Source organism: Tachypleus tridentatus, chromosome 5 (genome assembly GCF_004210375.1).
Source record: "Tachypleus tridentatus isolate NWPU-2018 chromosome 5, ASM421037v1, whole genome shotgun sequence".
Classification (NCBI taxonomy): Eukaryota; Metazoa; Arthropoda; class Merostomata; order Xiphosura; family Limulidae; genus Tachypleus; species Tachypleus tridentatus.
The window spans coordinates 57855466-57881873 of NC_134829.1; the positions used below are offsets into that span (position 1 = coordinate 57855466).

Sequence of the window (26408 nt, forward strand, 5' to 3'; positions counted from 1 at the left end):
CCTGTACCATAGAATAAGGAATTCCAGATAATTTCTCAATCATGTACCATAGAATTAGGAATTCCAGATAATTTCTCAATCCTTTACCATAGAATTAGGCATTCCAGATAATTTCTGAATCCTGTACCATAAAATTAGAAATTTCATATAATATCTCAATCCTGTACCACAGAACAAAGAATTTCAGATAATTTCTCAATCCTGTACCACAGAATTAGGAATTCCAGATAATTTCTCAATCCTGTACCACAAAATTAAGAATTCCAGATAATTTTTCAATCCTGTACCATAAAATTAGGAATTCCTGATAATTTCTCAATCATGTACCATAGAATTAGGAATTCCAGATAATTTCTCAATCCTGTACCATAAAATTAGAAATTTCAGATAATATCTCAATCCTGTACCACAGAACAAAGAATTTTAGATAATTTCTCAATCCTGTACCACAGAATTAAAAATTCCAGATAATTTCTAAATCCTGTACCACAAAATTAAGAATTCCAGATAATTTTTCAATCCTGTACCATAAAATTAGGAATTCCAGATAATTTTTCAATCCTGTACCATAAAATTAGGAATTCCTTATAATTTGTCAATCCTGTACCATAAAATTAGGAATTCCAGATAATTTCTCAATTCTGTACCACAGAACTAGGAATTCCAGATAATTTCTCAATCCTGTACCATAAAATTAGGAATTCCAGATAATTTTTCAATCCTGTACCATAAAATTAGGAATTCCTTATAATTTCTCAATCCTGTACCATAAAATTATGAATTCCAGATAATTTCTCAATTCTGTACCACAGAACAAGGAATTCCAGATAATTTCTCAATCCTGTACCACAAAAGTAGGAATTCCAGATAATTTTTCAATCCTATACCATAAAATTAGGAATTCTAGATAATTTCTCAATCCCGTATCACAGAACTAAGAATTCTAAATAATTTGTCAATCCTGTACCACAGAACTAAGAATTTCAGATAATTTCTCAATCCTGTATTACAGAATTAGGAATTCCAGATAATTTCTCAATCCTGTATTACAGAATTAGGAATTCCAGATAATTTCTCAATCCTGTACCATAAAATTAAAAATTCCAGATATTTTCTCAATCCTGTACCATAGAATTAGTAATTCCAGATAATTTCTCAATCCTTTACCATAGAATTAGGCATTCCAGATAATTTCTCAATCCTGTACCATAAAATTAGAAATTTCAGATAATTTCTCAATCCTGTACCACAGAACAAAGAATTTCAGATGATTTCTCAATTCTGTACCACAGAATTAGTAATTCCAAATAATTTCTCAATCCTTTACCACAAAATTAGGAATTCCAGATAATTTTTCAATCCTGTACCATAAAATTAGGAATTCCAGATAATTTCTCAATTTTGTACCACAGAATTAGGAATTCCAGATAATTTCTCAATCCTGTACCACAGAACTAAGAATTTCAGATAATTTCTCAATCCTGTACCATAAAATTAGAAATTCCAGATAATTTCTCAATCCTGTACCATAAAATTAGGAATTCCAGATAATTTCTCATTCCTGTACCATAAAATTAGAAATTCCAGATAATTTCTCAGTCCTGTACCATAAAATTAGGAATTCCAGATAATTTCTCAATCCTGTACCATAAAATTAGGAATTCCAGATAATTTCTCAATCCTGTACCATAAAATTAGGAATTCCAGATAATTTCTCAATTTTGTACCACAGAATTAGGAATTCCAGATAATTTCTCAATCCTGTACCACAGAACTAAGAATTTCAGATAATTTCTCAATCCTGTACCATAAAATTAGAAATTCCAGATAATTTCTCAATCCTGTACCATAAAATTAGGAATTCCAGATAATTTCTCATTCCTGTACTATAAAATTAGAAATTCCAGATAATTTCTCAGTCCTGTACCATAAAATTAGGAATTCCAGATAATTTCTCAATCCTGTACCATAAAATTAGGAATTCCAGATAATTTCTCAATCCTGTACCATAAAATTAGAAATTCCAGATAATTTCTCAATCTTGTACCATAAAATTAGGAATTCCAGATAATTTCTCAATCCTGTACCATAAAATTAGAAATTTCAGATAATTTCTCAATCCTGTACCACAGAACAAAGAATTTCAGATAATTTCTCAATTCTGTACCACAGAATTAGAAATTCCAGATAATTTTTCAATCCTGTACCATAAAATTAGGAATTCTAGATAATTTCTCAATCCCGTACAACAGAACTAAGAATTCTAAATAATTTGTCAATCCTATACCACAGAACTAAGAATTTCAGATAATTTCTCAATCCTGTACCATAAAATTAGGAATTCCAGATAATTTCTCAATCCTGTACCATAAAATTAGAAATTCCAGATAATTTCTCAATCTTGTACTTTAAAATTAGGAATTCCAGATAATTTCTCAATCCTGTACCATAAAATTAGGAATTCCAGATAATTTCTCAATTCTGTACCACAGAACTAGGAATTCCAGATAATTTCTCAATACTGTACCATAATTTAGAATTTCAGATAATTTCTCAATCCTGTATCACAGAACTAAGAGTTCTAAATAATTTATCAATCCTGTACCACAGAATTAGGAATTCCAGATAGTTTCTCAATCCCGTACCATAAAATTAGAAATTCCAGATAATTTCTCAATCTTGTACTTTAAAATTAGGAATTCCAGATAATTTCTCAATCCTGTACCATAAAATTAGGAATTCCAGATAATTTCTCAATTCTGTACCACAGAACTAGGAATTCCAGATAATTTCTCAATACTGTACCATAATTTAGGAATTTCAGATAATTTCTCAATCCTGTATCACAGAACTAAGAGTTCTAAATAATTTATCAATCCTGTACCACAGAATTAGGAATTCCAGATAGTTTCTCAATCCTGTACCACAGAATTAATTATTGCAGATAGTTTCTCAATCCTGTACCACAGAACTAGGAATTCTAAATAATTTTTCAATCCTGTACCACAGAACTAGGAATTCTAAATAATTTCTCAATCCTATATCAGAAAATTAGGAATTCCAGATAATTTCTCAATCCTGTATTACAGAATTAGGAATTCCAGATAATTTCTCAATCCTGTACCATAGAATTAGGCATTCCTGATAATTTCTCAATCCTGTACCATAAAATTAGAAATTTCAGATAATTTCTCAATCCTGTACCACAGAACAAAGAATTTCAGATATCTTTTCAATCCTGTACCACAGAATTAGGAATTCCTGATAATTTCTCAATCCTGTACCATAAAATTAGGAATTCCTTATAATTTCTCAATCTTGTACCATAAAATTAGCAATTCCAGATAATTTCTCAATTCTGTACCACAGAATTAGAATTCCAGATTATTTTTCAATTCTGTACCACAAAATTAGAATTCCAGGTAGTTTCTCAATCCTGTACCACAGAATTAGAATTCCAGATAATTTCTCAATCCTGTACCATAGAATTAGGAATTCCAGATAATTTCTCAATCCTTTACCATAGAATTAGGCATTCCAGATAATTTCTCAATCCTGTACCATAAAATTAAAAATTCTAAATAATTTCTCAATCCTGTACCACAGAACAAAGAATTTCAGATGATTTCTCAATTCTGTACCACAGAATTAGTAATTCCAAATAATTTCTCAATCCTTTACCACAAAATTAGAATTCCAGATAATTTTTCAATCCTGTACCATAAAATTAGGAATTCCTGATAATTTCTCAATCCTGTACCATAAAATTAGAATTCCAGATAATTTCTCAATTTTGTACCACAGAATTAGGAATTCCAGATAATTTCTCAATCCTGTACCACAGAACTAAGAATTTCAGATAATTTCTCAATCCTGTACCATAAAATTAGAAATTCCAGATAATTTCTCAATCCTGTACCATAAAATTAGAATTCCAGATAATTTCTCAATCCTGTACCATAAAATTAGAAATTCCAGATAATTTCTCAGTCCTGTACCATAAAATTAGGAATTCCAGATAATTTCTCAATCCTGTACCATAAAATTAGTAATTCCAGATAATTTCTCAATCCTGTACCATAAAATTAGAAATTCCAGATAATTTCTCAATCCTGTACCATAAAATTAGAAATTCCAGATAATTTCTCAATCTTGTACCATAAAATTAGGAATTCCAGATAATTTCTCAATCCTGTACCATAAAATTAGAAATTTCAGATAATTTCTCAATCCTGTACCACAGAACAAAGAATTTCGGATAATTTCTCAATTCTGTACCACAGAATTAGAAATTCCAGATAATTTTTCAGTACTGTACCATAAAATTAGGAATTCTAGATAATTTCTCAATCCCGTATCACAGAACTAAGAATTCTAAATAATTTGTCAATCCTGTACCACAGAACTAAGAATTTCAGATAATTTCTCAATCCTGTATTACAGAATTAGGAATTCCAGATAATTTCTCAATCCTGTACCATAAAATTAAAAATTCCAAATAATTTCTCAATCCTGTACCACAGAACAAAGAATTTCAGATGATTTCTCAATTCTGTACCACAGAATTAGGAATTTCAGATAATTTCTCAATCCTGTACCACAAAATTAGGAATTCCAGATAATTTTTCAATCCTGTACCATAAAATTAGGAATTCCTGATAATTTCTCAATCCTGTACCATAAAATTAGGAATTCCAGATAATTTCTCAATTTTGTACCACAGAATTAGGAATTCCAGATAATTTCTCAATCCTGTATCACAGAACTAAAAATTTCAGATAATTTCTCAATCCTGTACCATAAAATTAGGAATTCCAGACAATTTCTCAATCCTTTACCATAGAATTAGGCATTCCAGATAATTTCTCAATCCTGTACCATAAAATTAGGAATTCCAGATAATTTCTCAATCCTGTATCACCGAACTAAGAGTTCTAAATAATTTATCAATCCTGTACCACAGAATTAGGAATTCCAGATAGTTTCTCAATCCTGTACCACAGAACTAGGAATTCTAAATAATTTTTCAATCCTGTACCACAGAACTACGAATTCTAAATAATTTCTCAATCCTGTATCAGAAAATTAGGAATTCCAGATAATTTCTCAATCCTGTACCACAAAATTAGGAATTCCAGATAATTTTTCAATCCTGTACCACAGAATAAGGAATTCCAGGTAATTTCTCAATCCTGTACCACAGAACAAAGAATTTCAGATAATTTCTCAATCCTGTATTACAGAATTAAAAACTCCAGATAATTTCTCAATCCTGTACCATAGAATAAGGAATTCCAGATAATTTCTCAATCATGTACCATAAAATTAGAAATTCCAGATAATTTCTCAGTCCTGTACCATAAAATTAGGAATTCCAGATAATTTCTCAATCCTGTACCATAAAATTAGGAATTCCAGATAATTTCTCAATCCTGTACCATAAAATTAGGAATTCCAGATAATTTCTCAATTTTGTACCACAGAATTAGGAATTCCAGATAATTTCTCAATCCTGTACCACAGAACTAAGAATTTCAGATAATTTCTCAATCCTGTACCATAAAATTAGAAATTCCAGATAATTTCTCAATCCTGTACCATAAAATTAGGAATTCCAGATAATTTCTCATTCCTGTACCATAAAATTAGAAATTCCAGATAATTTCTCAGTCCTGTACCATAAAATTAGGAATTCCAGATAATTTCTCAATCCTGTACCATAAAATTAGGAATTCCAGATAATTTCTCAATCCTGTACCATAAAATTAGAAATTCCAGATAATTTCTCAATCTTGTACCATAAAATTAGGAATTCCAGATAATTTCTCAATCCTGTACCATAAAATTAGAAATTTCAGATAATTTCTCAATCCTGTACCACAGAACAAAGAATTTCAGATAATTTCTCAATTCTGTACCACAGAATTAGAAATTCCAGATAATTTTTCAATCCTGTACCATAAAATTAGGAATTCTAGATAATTTCTCAATCCCGTATCACAGAACTAAGAATTCTAAATAATTTGTCAATCCTATACCACAGAACTAAGAATTTCAGATAATTTCTCAATCCTGTATTACAGAATTAGGAATTCCAGATAATTTCTCAATCCTGTACCACAGAACAAAGAATTTCAGATGATTTCTCAATTCTGTACCACAGAATTAGGAATTCCAGATAATTTCTCAATCCTGTACCACAAAATTAGAATTCCAGATAATTTTCAATCCTGTACCATAAAATTAGAATTCCTGATAATTTCTCAATCCTGTACCATAAAATTAGGAATTCCAGATAATTTCTCAATTTTGTACCACAGAATTAGGAATTCCAGATAATTTCTCAATCCTGTATCACAGAACTAAAAATTTCAGATAATTTCTCAATCCTGTACCATAAAATTAGAAATTCCAGACAATTTCTCAATCCTTTACCATTGAATTAGGCATTCCAGATAATTTCTCAATCCTGTACCATAAAATTAGGAATTCCAGATAATTTCTCAATCCTGTATCACAGAACTAAGAGTTCTAAAAAATTTATCAATCCTGTACCACAGAATTAGGAATTCCAGATAGTTTCTCAATCCTGTACCACAGAACTATGAATTCTAAATAATTTTTCAATCCTGTACCACAGAACTACGAATTCTAAATAATTTCTCAACCCTGTATCAGAAAATTAGGAATTCCAGATAATTTCTCAATCCTGTACCACAAAATTAGGAATTCCAGATAATTTTTCAATCCTGTACCAGAGAATTAGGAATTCCAGGTAATTTCTCAATCCTGTACCACAGAACTAAGAATTTCAGATAATTTCTCAATCCTGTATTACAGAATTAGGAATTCCAGATAATTTCTCAATCCTGTACCATAGAATAAGGAATTCCAGATAATTTCTCAATCATGTACCATAGAATTAGGAATTCCAGATAATTTCTCAATCCTTTACCATAGAATTAGGCATTCCAGATAATTTCTCAATCCTGTACCATAAAATTAGAAATTTCAGATAATTTCTCAATCCTGTACCACAGAATTACGAATTCCAGATAATTTCTCAATCCTGTACCACAAAAATAAGAATTCCAGATAATTTTTCAATCCTGTACCATAAAATTAGGAATTCCTGATAATTTCTCAATCCTGTACCATAAAATTAGGAATTCCAGATAATTTCTCAATTCTGTACCACAGAACTAGGAATTCCAGATAATTTCTCAATCCTGTACCATAAAATTAGGAATTCCAGATAATTTTTCAATCCTATACCATAAAATTAGGAATTCCTCATAATTTCTCAATCCTGTACCATAAAATTAGGAATTCCAGATAATTTCTCAATTCTCTACCACAGAACAAGGAATTCCAGATAATTTCTCAATCCTGTACCACAAAATTAGAAATTCCAGATAATTTTTCAATCCTGTACCATAAAATTAGGAATTCCAGATAATTTTTCAATCCTGTACCATAAAATTAGGAATTCCAGATAATTTCTCAATCCCGTATCACAGAACTAAGAATTCTAAATAATTTGTCAATCCTGTACCACAGAACTAAGAATTTCAGATAATTTCTCAATCCTGTATTACAGAATTAGGAATTCCAGATAATTTCTCAATCCTGTACCATAAAATTAAAAATTCCAGATAATTTCTCAATCCTGTACCATAGAATTAGGAATTCCAGATAATTTCTCAATCCTTTACCATAGAATTAGGCATTCCAGATGATTTCTCAATCCTGTACCATAAAATTAGAAATTTCAGATAATTTCTCAATCTTGTACCACAGAACAAAGAATTTCAGATGATTTCTCAATTCTGTACCACAGAATTAGGAATTTCAGATAATTTCTCAATCCTGTACCACAAAATTAGGAATTCCAGATAATTTTTCAATCCTGTACCATAAAATTAGGAATTCCTGATAATTTCTCAATACTGTACCATAAAATTAGGAATTCCAGATAATTTCTCAATTCTCTACCACAGAATTAGGAATTCCAGATAATTTTTAATCCTGTACCACAAAATTAGGAATTCCAGATAATTTTTCAATCCTGTACCATAAAATTAGGAATTCCTGATAATTTTTCAATCCTGTACCATAAAATTAGGAATTCCAGATAATTTCTCAATCCTGTACCATAAAATTAGAAATTCCAGATAATTTCTCAATCTTGTACCATAAAATTAGGAATTCCAGATAATTTCTCAATTCTGTACCACAGAATTAGAAATTCCAGATAATTTCTCAATCCTGTACCACAAAATTAGGAATTCCAGATAATTTTTCAATCCTGTACCATAAAATTAGGAATTCCTGATAATTTCTCAATCCTGTACCACAGAATTAGGAATTCCAGTTAATTTCTCAATTCTGTACCACAGAACTAGGAATTCCAGATAATTTCTCAATCCTGTACCACAAAATTAGGAATTCCAGATAATTTTTCAATCCTGTACCATAAAATTAGGAATTCCAGATAATTTTTCAATCCTGTACCATAAAATTAGGAATTCCAGATAATTTCTCAATTCTGTACCATAAAATTAGGAATTCTAAATAATTTTTCTCTGTCTTATTAATAATCCAATATCGTTGAGTTAGAAAACCCAAAGCGTTTATTATTGTCTTATCAATAAACTTCTATCAGTATAATATTAGGTTCAGGAATAATTCGTGAGCGTTTTTAAGTAATTTCATTCAAGCATTACATGCAAGACTACACAATACTTCAATGCATGAACACATTACACCCAAAACATTTATTATGATACTTTATTTCATGTAATACCTAGGTATATAGTATGCATTGTTTTAAACGAAATTGAAAGAAATTAAATGCGAAAAGCAGATGGTGTCGAAAATGCTCGATTTTGTCCACTTGACATTCCATTTAATGAGCTGAAAATAAAATCAAAAATTAAAGACGTATGAAAATCAAGCACACCATCTATTAGAGCAAAAAATTATCTACCAAATGACATGAAATATTTTGCGAAAGCGTTTCATTTATGAATATATTTTTTAACTTGAAAAAACGCTTACGAATTATTCCTCAACCCAATAGAAACTCTAGAGTGTAATTGGATGCTGTTGTTTGTAATGCACTGGTTGATTTTTACAATAACTTAAGAACTTAAAGGTTTATTTATAGAGACGAGAAGAGAGAGATATTTATCACGTAATTGTACAACTGCAATCAAAAGTTTTTCGTTTGAAATGAAAAGCGAAATTAATTTGATACGAAAAACAAAGAAAAATATCATTAAAATAGTGGATAAACTAAATTACCTCCTTGAAGGTATGTTAGCCTCACTTGTTTACACTTAAGCCTCTCGAATCGATTAACACTATTTGTCTAGTAGCCCAACGTCACAGAAGAATCAATACTACACTCACAGCGTGTTTATAGTTATGCATGGGTGTATATACAAATGTTTTAAATAATACGATTTGTTGTTTGTTTACTATTCTTAACCACGATTTGAGTGTCAGGATCACAAATGACTCGGATGTGAAATTTCATAATGAACGCCATATTTATCCAAATTGTTTTGTTTTTCTTATACAACTGAGGTGACGTCTAGGAAATTAACTTCAGGAACTTTACATCCTTATTAAGAACAGAAAATCAAAACTAAGTGATTATTTGTGAATAATTTATAAACGGCAAAAATAACAATTAATGAACTCAAGCAGGAATACTTGGATTATCAACACATAAAGTACGTGTATGACCAAATTACGAACAAAATCTTAGTGTTGATAGATAACCAACAGCAGCCATGTTTGAGAATATGGTTAAAAGAATCGGTTTTTAATTAAAATTTACAACTGTTGATAGATTATGACCGACACTGCAGGAATGTCTTTATTTACATCTAGTCACACTCTGTGATTACCTATTCTATCTTAATAGCAGTACGTGGAAGTTTATTCTTATTTTCTGTTTGTCCAAAGACTGTTCATTAAAAAGTACCTAATAAATAAATCTTGATGTCTGCCAGTCGCTTAGGACGATCTTATAAGACGTCAGTTTATTTTTTCTTATATTAAATGGATAGAAAATGAATGGTTTTAAAAGTTGCATCAAAAGACAATCGTGGTTTGAAATTCACAAGAATGTTTTTAAGCATGAGGTTATGTTTCACTAGAACTAAAAAACTGCATGACAAAGAAATATTTTACGTTTTTAAGCATGAGATTATGTTTCACTAAAACTAAAAAACTGAATGACAAAGAAATATTTTACGTTTTTAAGAATGAGGTTATGTTTTACTAAAACTAAAAAACTGAATGACAAAGAAATATTTTACGTTTTTAAGAATGAGGTTATGTTTTACTAGAACTAAAAAACTGCATGACAAAGAAATATTTTACGTTTTTAAGAATGAGGTTATGTTTCACTAAAACTAAAAAAACTGCATGACAAAGAAATATTTTACGTTTTTAAGAATGAGTTTATGTTTCACTAGAACTAAAAAACTGAATGACAAAGAAATATTTTACGTTTTTAAGAATGAGGTTATGTTTCACTAGAACTAAAAAAACTGCATGACAAAGAAATATTTTACGTTTTTAAGCATGAGATTATGTTTCACTAAAACTAAAAAACTGAATGACAAAGAAATATTTTACGTTTTTAAGAATGAGGTTATGTTTTACTAGAACTAAAAAACTGCATGACAAAGAAATATTTTACGTTTTTAAGAATGAGGTTATGTTTCACTAAAACTAAAAAAACTGCATGACAAAGAAATATTTTACGTTTTTAAGAATGAGTTTATGTTTCACTAGAACTAAAAAACTGAATGACAAAGAAATATTTTACGTTTTTAAGAATGAGGTTATGTTTCACTAGAACTAAAAAACTGCATGACAAAGAAATATTTTACGTTTTTAAGAATGAGGTTATGTTTCACTAGAACTAAAAAACTGCATGACAAAGAAATATTTTACGTTTTTAAGCATGAGATTATGTTTCACTAAAACTAAAAAACTGAATGACAAAGAAATATTTTACGTTTTTAAGAATGAGGTTATGTTTTACTAGAACTAAAAAACTGCATGACAAAGAAATATTTTACGTTTTTAAGCATGAGATTATGTTTCACTAGAACTAAAAAACTGAATGACAAAGAAATATTTTACGTTTTTAAGAATGAGGTTATGTTTTACTAGAACTAAAAAAAATGCATGACAAAGACATATTTTACGTTTTTAAGCATGAGATTATGTTCTACTAGAATTATGAAAAACTGCATGACAAAGAAATATTTTACGTTTTTAACTATTTGCATTTTTCAACCTTTGTTATTTCTAATTTTCAGATATAAATGTTATGATGCTTGATGTTTTCTTCCACTAAACAGACGATATGCAAAAATTATATACAGAAATGGATTGCTTAAAATACTATGCGCTCTGACGTGTAAGAAATACACTGCTTATTTTTACCATTATAATATTTCAACAGGGTTCTGGGTTCTGTAATATTCTCTCGTTTGATCAAGTTATGATAACGTTAAGCAGGTTTTTGTGGTCTAGCCATTGATTTATTTTATTTTGTCTTAAATTTTAATTGTTTATCGGTGCGACAGTGGTAAATTTATTTACAACGCTAACATCCGGGTTCTTATTCCACGCCGTGGACACTGGAGATCGCCCCCAAAATAAGTCAATAAATAAATAAACAAACATATTAATTGGAAATGCGTGAAAACGTTTTTTGATCGAGTTTGCTCTTTATATACTGCTCTGATATTCGTATCAATCTAGTTATTAATAACGAAACTACTGAAATCATCGAGACAAAGTAAAAAAGTAGAAGGTAATCTTTAGGTTTAGGTTTTGTTAATTATATTCATTTACAAAATACCTTCAAGGACAGGGTATTTAATCATGTTAATGAAATTCATCAATTTACTTAAAGTGTATGTTGATTACACAATATTTTTTTAGTAATTAAACTGGGACATGCATTAGTAAATGATCGCAAAAAACAAAGAGGAGTTTCGATGTTCCAGTGCGCATGTTCCAAGGTTCTAAATCACGTGTTGTAATAGTGTCTTTATAGAAAACCAACATATATGTATATGTATATATAAACAAACAATCATATATATATATATGCACACATGTATATAAACATATTTTATGAATACACTTATGTGGTTCAGGTTTTAAAGACATTCGAAAGTCATTCCATATGCTTGCTATTCATAATATCTGTAGCTGATATCGAACCTGACAAGAAGCCATACAAAACACCATAGTTGGGTCACAAAGCTTGCTTGCTGTTTTCTAGGCTACGGACAGGTTCTACAGAAGTGCGACTTAGTATCCTAATCGCACATCTACCTGACTGACTCTAGACATGAAAATAATTAAATAAGATTTCTTTCCGTCTATGCGGGTTGACTTTAGACACGTTAATATTACACGACCGTAATTAGTCGATAAAACAAAATCTCTTTGGTATATGGTACGCGTGTAACTCGCGTGTGCGAATAAAAATGCGTAATATATATAATTTATTTATTAACTAATTTTTCTAGAGAAATGGAAAAATTTATTTACAGGGCGTTACTAACAAAGTAACATAATATTTATCGTTAAACTCTTTTTAGTTCCCTGCTCCCTCACATTCACTGGTCCTGGCGTGTCTGTTCTTCGAACTAGAAGATTCATGGTTCAACTTTCGTTGCCTCAAAATGTGTCCGAACTTTGGAGCTATATAAGTTGGTGGTGTGTGATCTAGTTACAAATTAAAGACAGCTGTGCCCAGATAGCACTTTTGTAGACTGGCGAGACCATTCTACACAGACGAACTCTCTCATACATGCCTGTCGTGATATTTAGATTTGAAAGGGCTGATCTGTGTACATGCTCTAACGTGCTGATTAAGCTCTACGTTGAATTTTATCTGAAATACTGTCGTGCTTAACTTTGGGAGCGATAGATATCAAATACGTTCTCTAATTATTTTTCAGCATGTTTGTTGAACTCTCTACATCAAACGTTCTGTTGCTATAGTAATATTATTAAACATTTTTGTTGTTTTATTTGATCGACAAGCTCATCAAAAGTTTATTTGAAATACGTTTTCGAGAAGACTTAATTCCACTTGTCTTTACACGCGAATTGTTCGTATTAACTATTAAGTCTTTCTGCAAACAAGATAGTAGGCTTAACAAAGTTGTTGCAAATACAAGAGTTTAACACAATGTTAAAGCCAGGTGTGATCTTGTGGTGAACGTGCTGGGCTGTGTACCGAATGATCCAGAGTACATTTCTATAATAGGACCCTGAACATGTTATGTACTTTAAGTTGTGGGTGAGATATAAAAATAACTGTTATCCTGCTGTTTGGTTAAGAGTACCCGTGGCGCCTGAAGCATGTGATCGGCTTTGATTACTGATCTTTGTGTGTTTGTGGATCCTTCCCTGTTACTGGATACCAAACTTTCCATATCGGATTACCAGTTCATCCAAGCATCTTTCTCGGCGGTCCTGGTGATTGAAGCTCATTCATATTGGTTTCGTTTCTAATGTCAGCTTTTAAACTCTAAATCCCTAGCCTGAACACATTTATAACCGGAATGTATGGTTATTTTGCTTTGGAATTGGATAATTATTGCAAACCCATCTCAAGAGCGATCAATTTTTGTTAGTGTATCACACGATCTACAAAACGCAAGACAACGTCGAAATGTAATTCTGATACATTGCGTTCCACCATACTATTGCGTGAATTGGGTTTATCGCGTCATTTACTGTCTTCCCATCACAAAATCGTCTTAACGTCACGTACTTAATTTCTGTAAAGGATTGCTAAGCTTTTAATCACGCGATCCAGCTGTTCGAACCTAGTGTCGTCTGAGATGCTGCTGTATATATTGGAAACATCGACTGAATTTCTAAATAATAATAATACTTTCTTCGCTTATTTTAAGCAGAATGAAAATACGCTCACATTTCGAAAATAACACATTACATCGGGTTTAACACATCCGAGATTATTACATCCTTTCTTCCATCTTCATTATCCATTAGTAGCTTTCGTCTTCAGGCCTAGCATGGTCAGGTTATTAGGGTGCTCGACTCGTAATTCGATGGTTCGAATCCCCGTTGCACCAAACATGCTCGCCCCTTCAGCCGTGGGGGCGTTATAATGTGACGGCCAATTCCCACTATTCGTTGGTAAAAGAGTAGACCAAGAGTTGGCGGTGGGTGATGATTACTAGCTGCCTTCCCTCCAGTCTCACACTGCTAAATTAGGTACGGCTAACGTAGATAGCCCTCGTGTAGCTTTGCGTGAAATTCAAAAAACAAACTTTCGTCTTTTCCAAAGTACTAACGTTTTCATCTACACATGTGAAGTATCGGTGTCCGTGGAAATCCAAATGAGTAAAAGTGTTAAAACAAATATGATAATCTATTTTTATCACAAAGAATTTATAAACATAGAACAAAAAAGCAACCATACATTTTCCACATTTTATTCATAAAATTTTAAAGCCAGATCCTTAAGATAAAAAATATGTCTGGATTTCACAAAATGGTTTCTACAGTCTTATTGTTAGATTTTACGCAATTTTAGACCTAATATAACAGACAACCTTCTTCAATTCCGTTAGGTTACGACGTGCTCATGGTATGCAAGTCTGCCAATTGTACAAACTTACAACCGTAGAAACCGACATTCGATACCCGTGGTGGGCAAAGCCCAGATAACCCATTATGTAGTTCTGTACTTAACTACAAACAAACGTGGTATGTATAAACTATTCCAATACAATTTACAAGCACCATTGTTATTTAAAGCTGCTATACATATATACCTCGAAATCTTACAAAATCTCCCAACAATCCCAGAATTTAAATTTGTTTTCTTTAGATATTGCTTATTTGGTTTGTCTTTTGTTAAGCACGAACTTAAACGATGGATTATTTGAGCTCTGGAATTTCATGTACTTTAATTAGAATTTTTTAGTATTATAAGCTCCCAGACTTTAAGCTACAAAGAAATTTTTTTTGTTCTTATGGAAGGTTGTTATAAAATAAAATCGCTTTTAAGTACCTTAAAACTTTCATCGAACATGACAAAGTATTATAAAATTGTACAAAGCTGTTTCAGCTATTTTTGAGAATATACTTACAGACATATCATATGCGTTTTTCTCCTGCTTAGTTTTCCAAAATTTCGTAGGTTGTGTACCCTGTGTCACATCGTATCCTTGTTTGGCTACAGCCACTCTTTTATTATCATATACTTTTGATTATCGTCTGTATTATTCCATGTTCCTTTGTGTATTTGGAAACTACATATTCTTTGGCCTCTATGTATTCATATCATTTCTTCTGTTTGTGTTTTTTGGGTTTGTAGCACAAGTGTAGACAATGGTTTGCCTCTGATATGCCCACCACATCTGTTTGTGTATTTGAAAACTACATAGACTTCTAGTAATTTTTTGCACTACGTACTCTGCGAAGATAACATTGCACAACAGTTTCGTTGAAACGTTTTGCTTCCTGAAAAGTTTTTGCTGATTATCACAGGCACCTGGTGGGTATGCACAAATACAGTTTTGGTTTTGCTTCATCACGTAGAAACTCTGAGAAAAAGACAGTTAACTGTTTACTGGCATTAACGTATTTAATTGCGTTTATGTTTGTAATACGCTATTAAGTTCAACATAATTAAAAGTGTTTCGCTCCTGATTTTCATTTGTATTCAATGTCCGGTGCATCACGTTGCAGTGTCCAACAGTAGTCAGCAAGCATTGACGGATTCCAGTTGCCCTGATATCGTTTTTCCATTGTAGCAATGTTCTGGTGAAACTGAAGATTTCGATGAAACGGTACGTGATGGGCAAATTTGGATGTGACTTTCGTGATCAGCAGCCAAAAATCTATAAGGAACACCCAACAGTGTTCAAGAAGCAAAAACTTTGTTGTGCAATGTTATTTGTTTCTATAGAATTAAGCATAAAGCTACACAATGGGCTACCTGTGCTCTGCCTACCACGGGTATCGAAACACGGATTTTAGTGTTGTAAGTCCGCAGACATACCACTGTGACACTGAGGTGGTCTCTCCGCTAGAATCAAACCCCAAATTCTACTTTTGTAGTCCCTGAAACTTACCTTTAAGTCATCGGATAATCCTTTTATATTTTAACTTTTCACTTTTTTCTTGTTAACTGATTTCTTCGCCTTTCTCTCTCGTGCATGTTTTTTTTGCGTCTGTTTTTCTGTATTTTTCCGCTCAGTTTGAATTTTTAATATTCATGAATATCAAAATGCTTTGATTAATTGGGTATTCTAAGTTTACCTCACTGTTTCGTAAGTTTATGTTTCTTTCAAATTTTCCTCATTGTTTTGTTTTCTTTGTTTTGATTATGTTTTCACAATGTTTTAGACAAAAACGATTAATTGCATTTTTCGTTTTACAAATCAGTTAAACATGTGCTCTAAACTGCAACTTCAATATTTCATTAAAGTACTGAAACATAGTTAAAGTGATTTTGGTTTTGTTCATGGCAAAGTTACTGAGGTCCTAATTGTAGATGAGATGTCCTAAATTTTAACTACTTACTACAAATAAGGCAACCATCTGGAAGCACCCATTACCAACTCTTTCTATGTTCTTTATAAATGAATAGTGGGATCGACAGTCACATTAATACGACTGAAAGGGTAAACATGTTTGAAAACTGGTTTAGATCTCGCGATCCGCAGATTGCTAGCTAATCACGCTAACTACCAGGCTATTCCAGGCTCGATATCTTAGAGATTGCTAAGATAAGCCGTTCTATTGATAACACTTCGTGGTTGTTATATCGATAGTTTGTGTGGCGTTACATCACGACAAGGCTGAAAAATGTGTTTACAAAATTGGCCAGTAGAGAATGATTTCTCAAAAATATTGTTGTTTGCTGTAAAGCACAAAGCTATATACAATGGGCTATTTGTGCTCTGCCCATTGCAGGTATTGAATCTCAATCTTTAAAGTTATAAGTCGGAGGTATCGGAGGGTAGAAATTTTCTGTAAGTTTTATTGTAATGTAATGCCACGCAAACCACTAAAATGTAGGTCAAAATCGCTGGCACAAAGCTTTTTAAACCGAAATTATTTTATATTTGTTATAATTTTCCAAACGAATGAAGTAAAGTAATACAAGTATTTGAAATTTTAGTTCTAAGTTTTAGTATTTCTCCATAAAATTTGGTTTGTTTTGAATTTCGCGCAAAGCTACACGAGGGCTATCTGCGCTAGTCGGTCCTAATTTAGCATTGTAAGACTAGAGGGAAGGCAACTAGTTATCACCATCCTCCGCCAACTCTTGGGCTACATTTTAACCAACGAATACTGTAATTGACCGTCACATTATACCGACCTCACAGCTCAAAGGGTGAGCATGTTTGGTGCGACAGGGATTTGAACCCGCAAACCTCAAATTACGAGTCGAGTGGCCTGACCATCTGGCTGTGCCGAGCCATATTGTTTGTTTTTGAATTTTACTCAAAGCTACTCATCTGCGCTAGCCGTCCCTAATTTGGCAGTTTAAGACTAGAGGGAAGGTAGCTAGTCATCACTAATCACCGCCAACACACGAGCTACTCTTTTAATAACGAATAGTGGGATTGATAGCGGGATTATAACGCCCCCACGGCTGAAAGGGTGAGCATGTTTGGTGCGACGAGGATTCGAATTCGCGACCCTTAGATTACGAGTCAAGCACCTTAACCACATGGCCATGCCGGGCCTCTCCATAGACTATGAATACAAGTACTGTTTTGATTTTGTATGCACATATCATAACCACATTCCAGTAATTGAAGTTGAAAGATTTCATTGCAAGCAAAGTACAGTAGCTAAATATACATATATATATATATCGTTAGTGGAATTTTCAAAACAAGAAATGTAAAACTTCATTCTGCTTAGTTCGGCATGGCCAGGTGGGTTAAGGCGTTCGACTCGTAATCCGAGGGCCGCGGGTTCGAATCCCGGTCGCATCAAATATGCTCGCCCTTTCAGCCGTGAGGACGTTAAAATGTTACGGTCAATCCCACTATTCGTTGGTAAAAGAGTAGCCCAAGAGTTGGCGGTAAGTTATGACGACTAACTGCCTTCCCTCTCGTCTCACACGGCTAGTATAGATAGCCCTCGTGTAACTTTGCGCGAAATTCAAAAACAAACAAACATTCTGCTTTAGATATCAGAGTGTAGCGAATTTTCTTGGTGATCGTAAAGAAATTTGACGAATTTTCCTTTAAAAAAAAAAACTAGCGTCATTGAGGATAAAGGTCCAAAAACGTCAAAAGTAATAGCAGTGTTATATCTTTACTCTCAGCCTCATTCTGTATGATGACGTCAGCGGAACAATACTGTTTGCAAGCTATCGCGTAAATGTTGAGGCAAGGTAATGTCGGTGAAGAATGACGTCACTTCATCACTAAGGCGAGTTTTGTTACTTTGTAAGTGCTGACGATGGCTTCGGCAAAGAGCGAAGAGCTTTTCAAATCAAAGGAAATTATTTCGCTGTTCTGCGATTTATCACGTAGAACAGGATAGTTGGACCATACTAATAAACAATCTCAGCAGGGTAAGTAATGCTAACCATGTCAGGTGGCAGCAATATAAAATCTTTATTACTTCTAACACTTCACTGAACACAACAACGAAAAGTGTTAAACTATATCCGAAACCTCCGGAACCAAAAATAATCGTGTTTTATGTTTTCCATCTTTTCAAGTTCCAGGTCGTGCAAAGTAAGACACGTAAATAAAAATAACAGTGATCGAAAGAAATCAATTGTTTGTTTGTTTTTAATTTCGCGAGAAGCTACACGAGAGCTATCTGCTCTAACTGTCCCTAATTTAGCAGTGTGAGACTAGAGTGAAGGCAGCTAGTCATCACCACCCACCGCCAACTCTTGAACTACTGTTTTACCAACGAATAGTAGGACTGACCACACTTTATAACGCCCTCGCGACTTAAAGGACGACCATGTTTGGTGCGACCGGAATTCGAACCCGCGTCTCTCGGATTACGAGTCGAATGCCTCAACACGCTTGGCCATGGCGGGCCGATCTGTTTCGAAAGATGTTATACCAAAAGAACACCCTTCCATACAACACTGGTGTGTATGTTTTCTTTTGACGAACAAGTGCTCAAAACAACTTATACAAACCAGAATAACAATTTATGTTAGTTTTTTCGGTGATACGTTACTAAATAACTTCCCCATGGATGTAGACAATGTAGAAAATTGGATATTCTAACTTTCGACCATTAGATTTCTACTCGAGTGCCTTAATCACCATTACAATGTAAAAATATAACATATTTTATTATAGACGAGCACGCCAGCAAATGTATGATCATGCCAGCAAAACTGTAACGAAAAACATTAAATTACAATGTTTCCTTACAGTTTTGAGGGTGCGTTCCTAAGAAAAATGTTGGATTTTTACATAGTTACCTCATCAGAGCTGTGAAGAGTTCCTTAGGCAGTTTTACGCCTTTCAGGTATTGTTTTGGTTTTCCTATTCTTAAGAACAAAGTTACACAAAGTGCTATCTGTGATACGTCCGCCATATTGAATAGACTTCTAAGTCAAGACTAGAGTGTGTGAATAAATTGTTGAATAGATTTTTAAGTCAATGAATAAGGCATGCGAATACATTGATGAATGGGCTTTTAAATTAAAGCATGCTGTGTGTAAGTACTACATACATTGTTCATTTCTAAGCCATTCAGTTGGTAGCTTTGATGTAATATCGATAATTGTGAAATATATACCATAGGGCAGTAATAACCTCACTGATCTGCTTCAAACAGTATTTGAAGAATTTCAAACTAAAATGTTTTATAATACTAATTGCTCATTTGAAACAATCAAAAGAACTGTTCTGTAAGTGTGTTATTGCCTTCAACTATGTATGTGAATTTAAACAACCAAAAAAAAACTGTTATACAAGTGTGTTAGTGACTTCAAATATACATATGAATTCAAACAACTGAAAGAACTGTTCAATAAGTTTGTTATTGCCTTCAACTATACACGTGAATTTAAATAATCAAAATAACTGTTTTACAAGTGTGATTGCCGTCAACTATATATGTGAATTTGAACAGCCAAAAGAACTGTTCTATAAATATGTTATTGTATTGAACTATATATGTGAACTTAAACAACAAAAAGAACTGATCTACAATTGTGTTATTGCCTTCAATTGTATATGTGAATTTTTAATAACGATTCATTAAGGAATTTTTATTTTTCTTTGAACCGTACGTATATTCTTTCCAGTGTTTTGTCTTCGTTTCACAGTGAATCTGTTATGTTGACTCTACGAAACTACAAATCTAAAAATATCTTATTGATAGAACAGACTCGAGAGCTTAGCTATCGACTAATCGTTAGAATCTTTTTTAAAAAAAGGTTTGATTTACATATACACATATATGTGTGTTTTATGTCTGCTGCATTTCAAGACTGTTTGGTACTTTGCTATGACGTTTATCTAAATCGATAAGACCGAAGGAATGAGATCTGTTATTGCAGTTCCTAGTTCGTTATAACGAGTTTTTATTTTACTTAATAGTATTGAAGAACAGGTCTACTTGTCAGTTGGTAATGGACATACCTGAGAGATGTGACTATTTTATTCTATCTTTCTCTTAGAAAATCTTTAAACGTTTTATTGTAACTTCCACAACATAAAATCTTTAGTTCTAAAGACGTGAATGATTCGATTAAAATGTCATCCCTTAAGTAATACCACGTTTTATGTTAAGTAACGGAGAAAAAAAAATCAAACACTTTTAATGTTATTTAATCAATAATGTATGTTACATTATTATTAATTACTTTCTGTCAATCATTCACAAGCTTCTAAATGTCACTCCTATAAAATTCTTGGAGTTTGGAGGAAAAGAATGTAGAGATGGTAGTTTTGACGTCTTCATGTGTTCCAAGCTCTTTTCCATCAAGATAGTTCTGCAAACATTGAAATAGATGATAATCAGATGGGACAAAGTCTGGAGAATAAGGAGGATGTGGAAGATTTTCCTAGTCTAGCTCTTCAATCTTTGTAGATGTGATCCTTGCTGTATGACACCGTGGATTATTCTGGTGAAACACAACACCTGTACGATTGATCAAAGTAGGCCTCTTTTCTTTCAGTTCAGCATTCAAGTGCTCTAACTGTTGGCAACAGAAAGCTGGTGAAATCGTTACACTAAGTGGCAGCTACTCAAAGTGGATCACACCAACAATATTTCACCAAACGCTTAACAAGACTTTCCTAGGGTGGAGGTCCATTTTGGACTGTGCTTTAGCCAGCTTACCTGCATGAGCCATTGTCTGTGGCGCTTAATATTTTTATAAAATATCCATTTTTTTATCTCTACTCACTAATCTGTCCATACAAGAGGTGAGTACGTTCACGAGAGTGCAGAGAAGTGCAAATGTCCACTCTTGCTCTAAGGTTGGCTTCTGTCAAATCATGGGGGATCCATTTTCTAAGTTTTGACACCTTTCCAAGCTGTTACAGATGATGGTGAACTGTTGAATGGGTTGAATTAAGCTTCTGTTCTAGTTCTTCAACTGTTACAGCACAATCTTCATCAATTGCAACCAACAGTAAGTCATCATCAACTTCAACGGGATGACCTGAATGTGGCACATCACCTAAGCTGTAGTCACCTGATCTGAACTTCTGAAACCACCTTCGACATTTTCTTTTATTGAGAGACTCTACACCATAAACACCTTGAATGTTCCGTGTAGTTTCTGCTGCCTTTTGCAAATTCATAAATCATTATATGCCTAATGTGCTCCTCAGACACATCCATCTTGATAAGGGTTTATTTGATTAATGATCTGAACAAGTGGAGTTGGATTAGTTTCTTTTATTTGTCTGAACATTTTTATACACATCCAACTACATATTTTAGTCATTAAAGTCTTCTACAAAGACAAAAATGGTGATGAACTTTCTGTATTAAATTTTCAGACTTCACTTATAGGATGACCAAATAATATACCATAATAAAGCAGGCAAGAACCTGTTACAACTATTGAACGACTGAAAAGCGATATTATATTGATAGCTATTGCTACATCGGACTGAAATACAAAATATTGAAAGTATAGCTTGGCATTTTAGAGCATCAGGTGTTTTTCTATCTACTAATCTGTTATTAAGAGTGGTATCTTGTTCACCAAGGAACAATCGAACCCTGGAATTTAACGTTGTAAGACGGTACGGGGGGGGGCTTCCAATGGAAAAAAGACACTATGTTAGGTGATTCAGATTTAAAGACAACATCTGGCGCAGAGGGATGTGTGTCGTTTCGCACAAAGAGGAAGTTATTATATTTGATAAAAAGGAAGATATCTGGTTCTGAAAAAGGCTTTCATCTGATACAAGAAGAAAGTTTTAAGATTGCACGAAAATGGGGTTTGTTGTACGATGCGACGAAAATGTTGTCACGTGGCAAAAAAAGATTTTGTCAGCCGGTACAAGGACAAAGTCGTCACGTGATAAAAGAAAGGTTCTAATCTATTACGAGGTGAAATTTTCCATTCCGTACAGAGATAAAATTACCCATTGCTACAAAATGGAGGCTGTTATATGACACATAAAAGAAGTTTCAAATGTACAGATAAAGAACGTTGTTTTGTAACTAATAGAAAGTTATTATCTGATATAAATACATGTTTATTAACATGTTTGAAACAAAATCTGGTCAGCCCATTAAACAATGGGCAGTTAATTGTTACGATATATCAATTATTTTATTTATTTTAGGTTATTGTTACAGAACTGCAACCAAACAAATGCAGCATTGTTATTTGACACCAATAGAGCTTTGAACTTCAACTTCCAAGATATAAATTACTTCCTCACTGTTCCATTTTCCCTTTTTCTCTTGGTACAAAGCTCATGAAGTGTAGTTTGAGCAGTTTTCCATCTTCCCCTCACTTAAGTCCATCAATGTACGTTACAAAAAGTACAGAACAGACAAAATATATAAACTGAAACATTCAGAAACATTTGTTATTTACGTGTTTTTTTTTCTAATGTGTGTGTAATTTGAGCGACGTGAAGTTGACGCAGCATGACTTTAGAAAGTGGTTCTCATAGTACCTCTAGAACAGGTATTCCAACTAATGTAAGCTAAGCCTGTTCAAGGACAGAGAAACATACACATCTATCAGTAGACAATGAAACGATGCATCCTAATCTCTGGAGACCTAGAGGATTGTATGAAAATAATGAACACTGAATGTTGAAATGGAAAACTCCCTTTATTAATATCCTGTAAAGGCATCAACAGTTATTAAATCTCTATAGAATACCGTAGCCAAAGCCATAAATTTAGAATGGTAGGTCACACGTGAAATTATACATGTATAAAAGGCTTAGCAATCCCATTATGGTAAATAAAATTTAATAGTATTAATTATTTATAATGGAATTATATAATTTTCTCTCAAATTGATTGGTATATTTCTTTAGGAGAACTAGTTTGGAAAGCTCCTCTGCTTTTGGAAAGTGTTATGTGTGTAGTTTTATTTGTTTTTTTCAAAGGAACACTAATTTAGCGAAAATGTTTTTAATCAGGGTTCACAATTTTCCAAGATATGACAATTTCTGAATATTTCATTTTTACTCTCTCTTTCTTTATAATGTTTGCCTCGAGCTATACAAGGGTTGAATGCGGAAAACCGTCACTAATTTTGAGCTGGTAAATTTGAAGAAAGTTAGCTGGTCAATAAGACCTCTGTCAACTCCTAACCTACTCTTTTCTGACCGAATAGTCAGATTTTACTATCAATTTCGCAACGCATCCACAACCTTAAAATGGAACGCGTTTTATACAGCAACGATATAACAACCATGAACTCTCAGATTCATAATTAGGTTAATCAACTGCCACACCCTGCCCTATTTTTACAGGGTTTTGTCTGAACTTTTATCAGTTTTCTGAGGTTTAAGTTTTATTAAAGGGTGTTTATTTCTTTTTGCTAAACATTTCAATTTTATTTAATATGTTCAGTAAAATATTCAGCCATTAGTTTGTTATTATATTTAGTGAAATGCTAATGTAACAGATTCTGAGAACTACAGAATATTATTCTCAATTAGTGGAAATTATAATCACGTAATAGAAAATGCTTGATAACTGATTTACGTAACATAATCCCTCCTAAAAGAAATACACACATTGTTTTTTAACCTATGTCAAGATTTAGCTGTATACTGTATGATTAGTCATTTGATTATTTATATTTGTCGGACATACTACAGCAATTTAATTGGTTTGTTTTTTTTGAGGTTTGTGAATTTCCCGCAAAGCTACTCGGGGGCTATCTGCGCTAGGCGTCCCCAATTTAGCAGTGTAAGACTAGAGAGAAAACAGCTGGTCATCACCATCTACCGCCAACTTCTGGACTACTCTTTTTCCAACGAATAGTAATCTTGACCATCACATTATAACTCCCTCACGGCTGAAAGGGCAAGAATGTTTGGTGTAACGGGGATTCGAACCCTCGACCCTCAGATTACGACTCGATCGCCTTAACCACCTGGTAATGCCTGACCAGGAATTTAATACTTAATATATTACGTAAACCTTTCCAAAGTCTATTTGAACTTCATTACATACACGAAATATTTTCTAATTATATGGTTTCTTTCTGCTACAAAAGTTTCTGAGAAACATTCAGTTGTGATGGAGGTTTCTTTATTTTCTTTATCAAATTTAAACTTTTCATCAATTTCTAATGTTTGTTTTCTTATTCTAACAGCACGTGACGGTAAAGGAGCTGGCTATCTGAATCTGCCCTCTCCCAATTTACAAGGCGTGGTGAGTACCGTTTCGATTTCTCTCACATGCACACATAAAAATAAAACCACATAATTATAACTAAATCACCAATTCAAGGAGTTGTCACGAGACATTTATTTCATTTATTACTGTGTTTAATGTACCACTATGCAAAGATGAATAATCTCTTGAACTATTATTATTATGTTACTGAAAAATACGGTTTCACTCCTGTTTTGTAGCCCTCAAAAATCACCTAACATTTTTAGGTTAATGCCCTGAGCCACGTGATGATACGCTTTACTGTCATCAGATTTTCAATCCTTGTTGATGGTGAATCTTCTAACTTCGCTGATTTTCACCCTTGTGATTGGACAACAGGAAGTACAATTTCTTATTAAAGCGAAGGCGTGTGTGTGTGTTTTTTCTTATAGCAAAGCCACATCAAGCTACCTGCTCAGCCCACCCAGGAGAATCAAAACCCTGATTTTAGCGTTGTAAATCGGAGACATACCGCTGTACTATTAGGTGGAAAAGCAAAAGCATAATTGAGCTTATTTGGTTTAGCAACGTATGTCTGCAAACGTGAAGCAGTGAAAGTCGGGAAACTCATAGGTATTCTTACAACGTGTACTACGTACGTAAAAGCACTTTACCATGATGAAGATATGCAGTTGTCGTGTGACCTACATTCTACACAAAATGAAATATATCTTTGGTTGTAATACCGCACGGTAATATGTAGTGCAGCCCAAACAACCTGCAGGACACACTGCATGTTATTAACAAGAGTCAATTAAAATTACTGCTGTTAAAGAGGAATCCTAAATAGCCGCAGTAATTGAAATCGATCAGGTAGGATTACAATAAATTAATCTTCTTTTTTTACTTTTTATTAGCTATGTTTTTTAAAGACCAGAATGGGAAACGCGAATACATGATTTGATTTTATTACTCATCAGAATTTCTACCAACCCACCTTCAAATTGGAATTATTTTAAGCAGCATTGGAGTAATCTATGGGCGTGATCAAATACATCAATCAAAAGGGTTTGACCTCCTGAATCCAAAACTGTTATTAGATCTCAAATCGGTCGAACGATAACGGTGGTATGAGTTAAATGTTTGTACTTGAAAAACGCACAGCCAGTCTATCGGCTGCTAAAACCGAACTACCACGCATTCATGTGTAGATTATTTGTTAATAATAAACATACTGCGAAAGTTGCTTATAACGCATTAAACAAGACATTTCTATTAAAATTAATATATATGAAACGCAAGTTCCAAGTTAAAGCTGTTTATTCTATTAAAATTAATATATGTTAAACGAAAGTTCCAAGTTAAAGCTATTAGTTCTATAATAAATATTAATACCAGAAAACATACTCTACTGAAATAGTTAAGAATTATATAAGCACATATAAAATAACTTTGTATTTACTGTGCTCTACATAGGCAAAAAAAATAGTTCTAATTAATGCTACTGTGCTTAACACAGACACGGATACCTTTAACTTCACCTTTACTTTGTTTTGTAT

At 32.8% G+C, this 26408-nt stretch overlaps 1 protein-coding gene across 1 annotated transcript in view; it reads left to right on the forward strand.

Annotated features, from left to right (window-relative positions):
• Positions 1-26408, forward strand: part of LOC143250373 (uncharacterized) — an 85331-nt gene that overhangs the window by 31687 nt on the left and 27236 nt on the right. The window contains exon 2 of the mRNA XM_076500818.1: positions 24848-24906. Within this exon, the coding sequence (XP_076356933.1) occupies positions 24848-24906 (59 nt within the window). The remainder of the gene's footprint in view (positions 1-24847; positions 24907-26408) is intronic.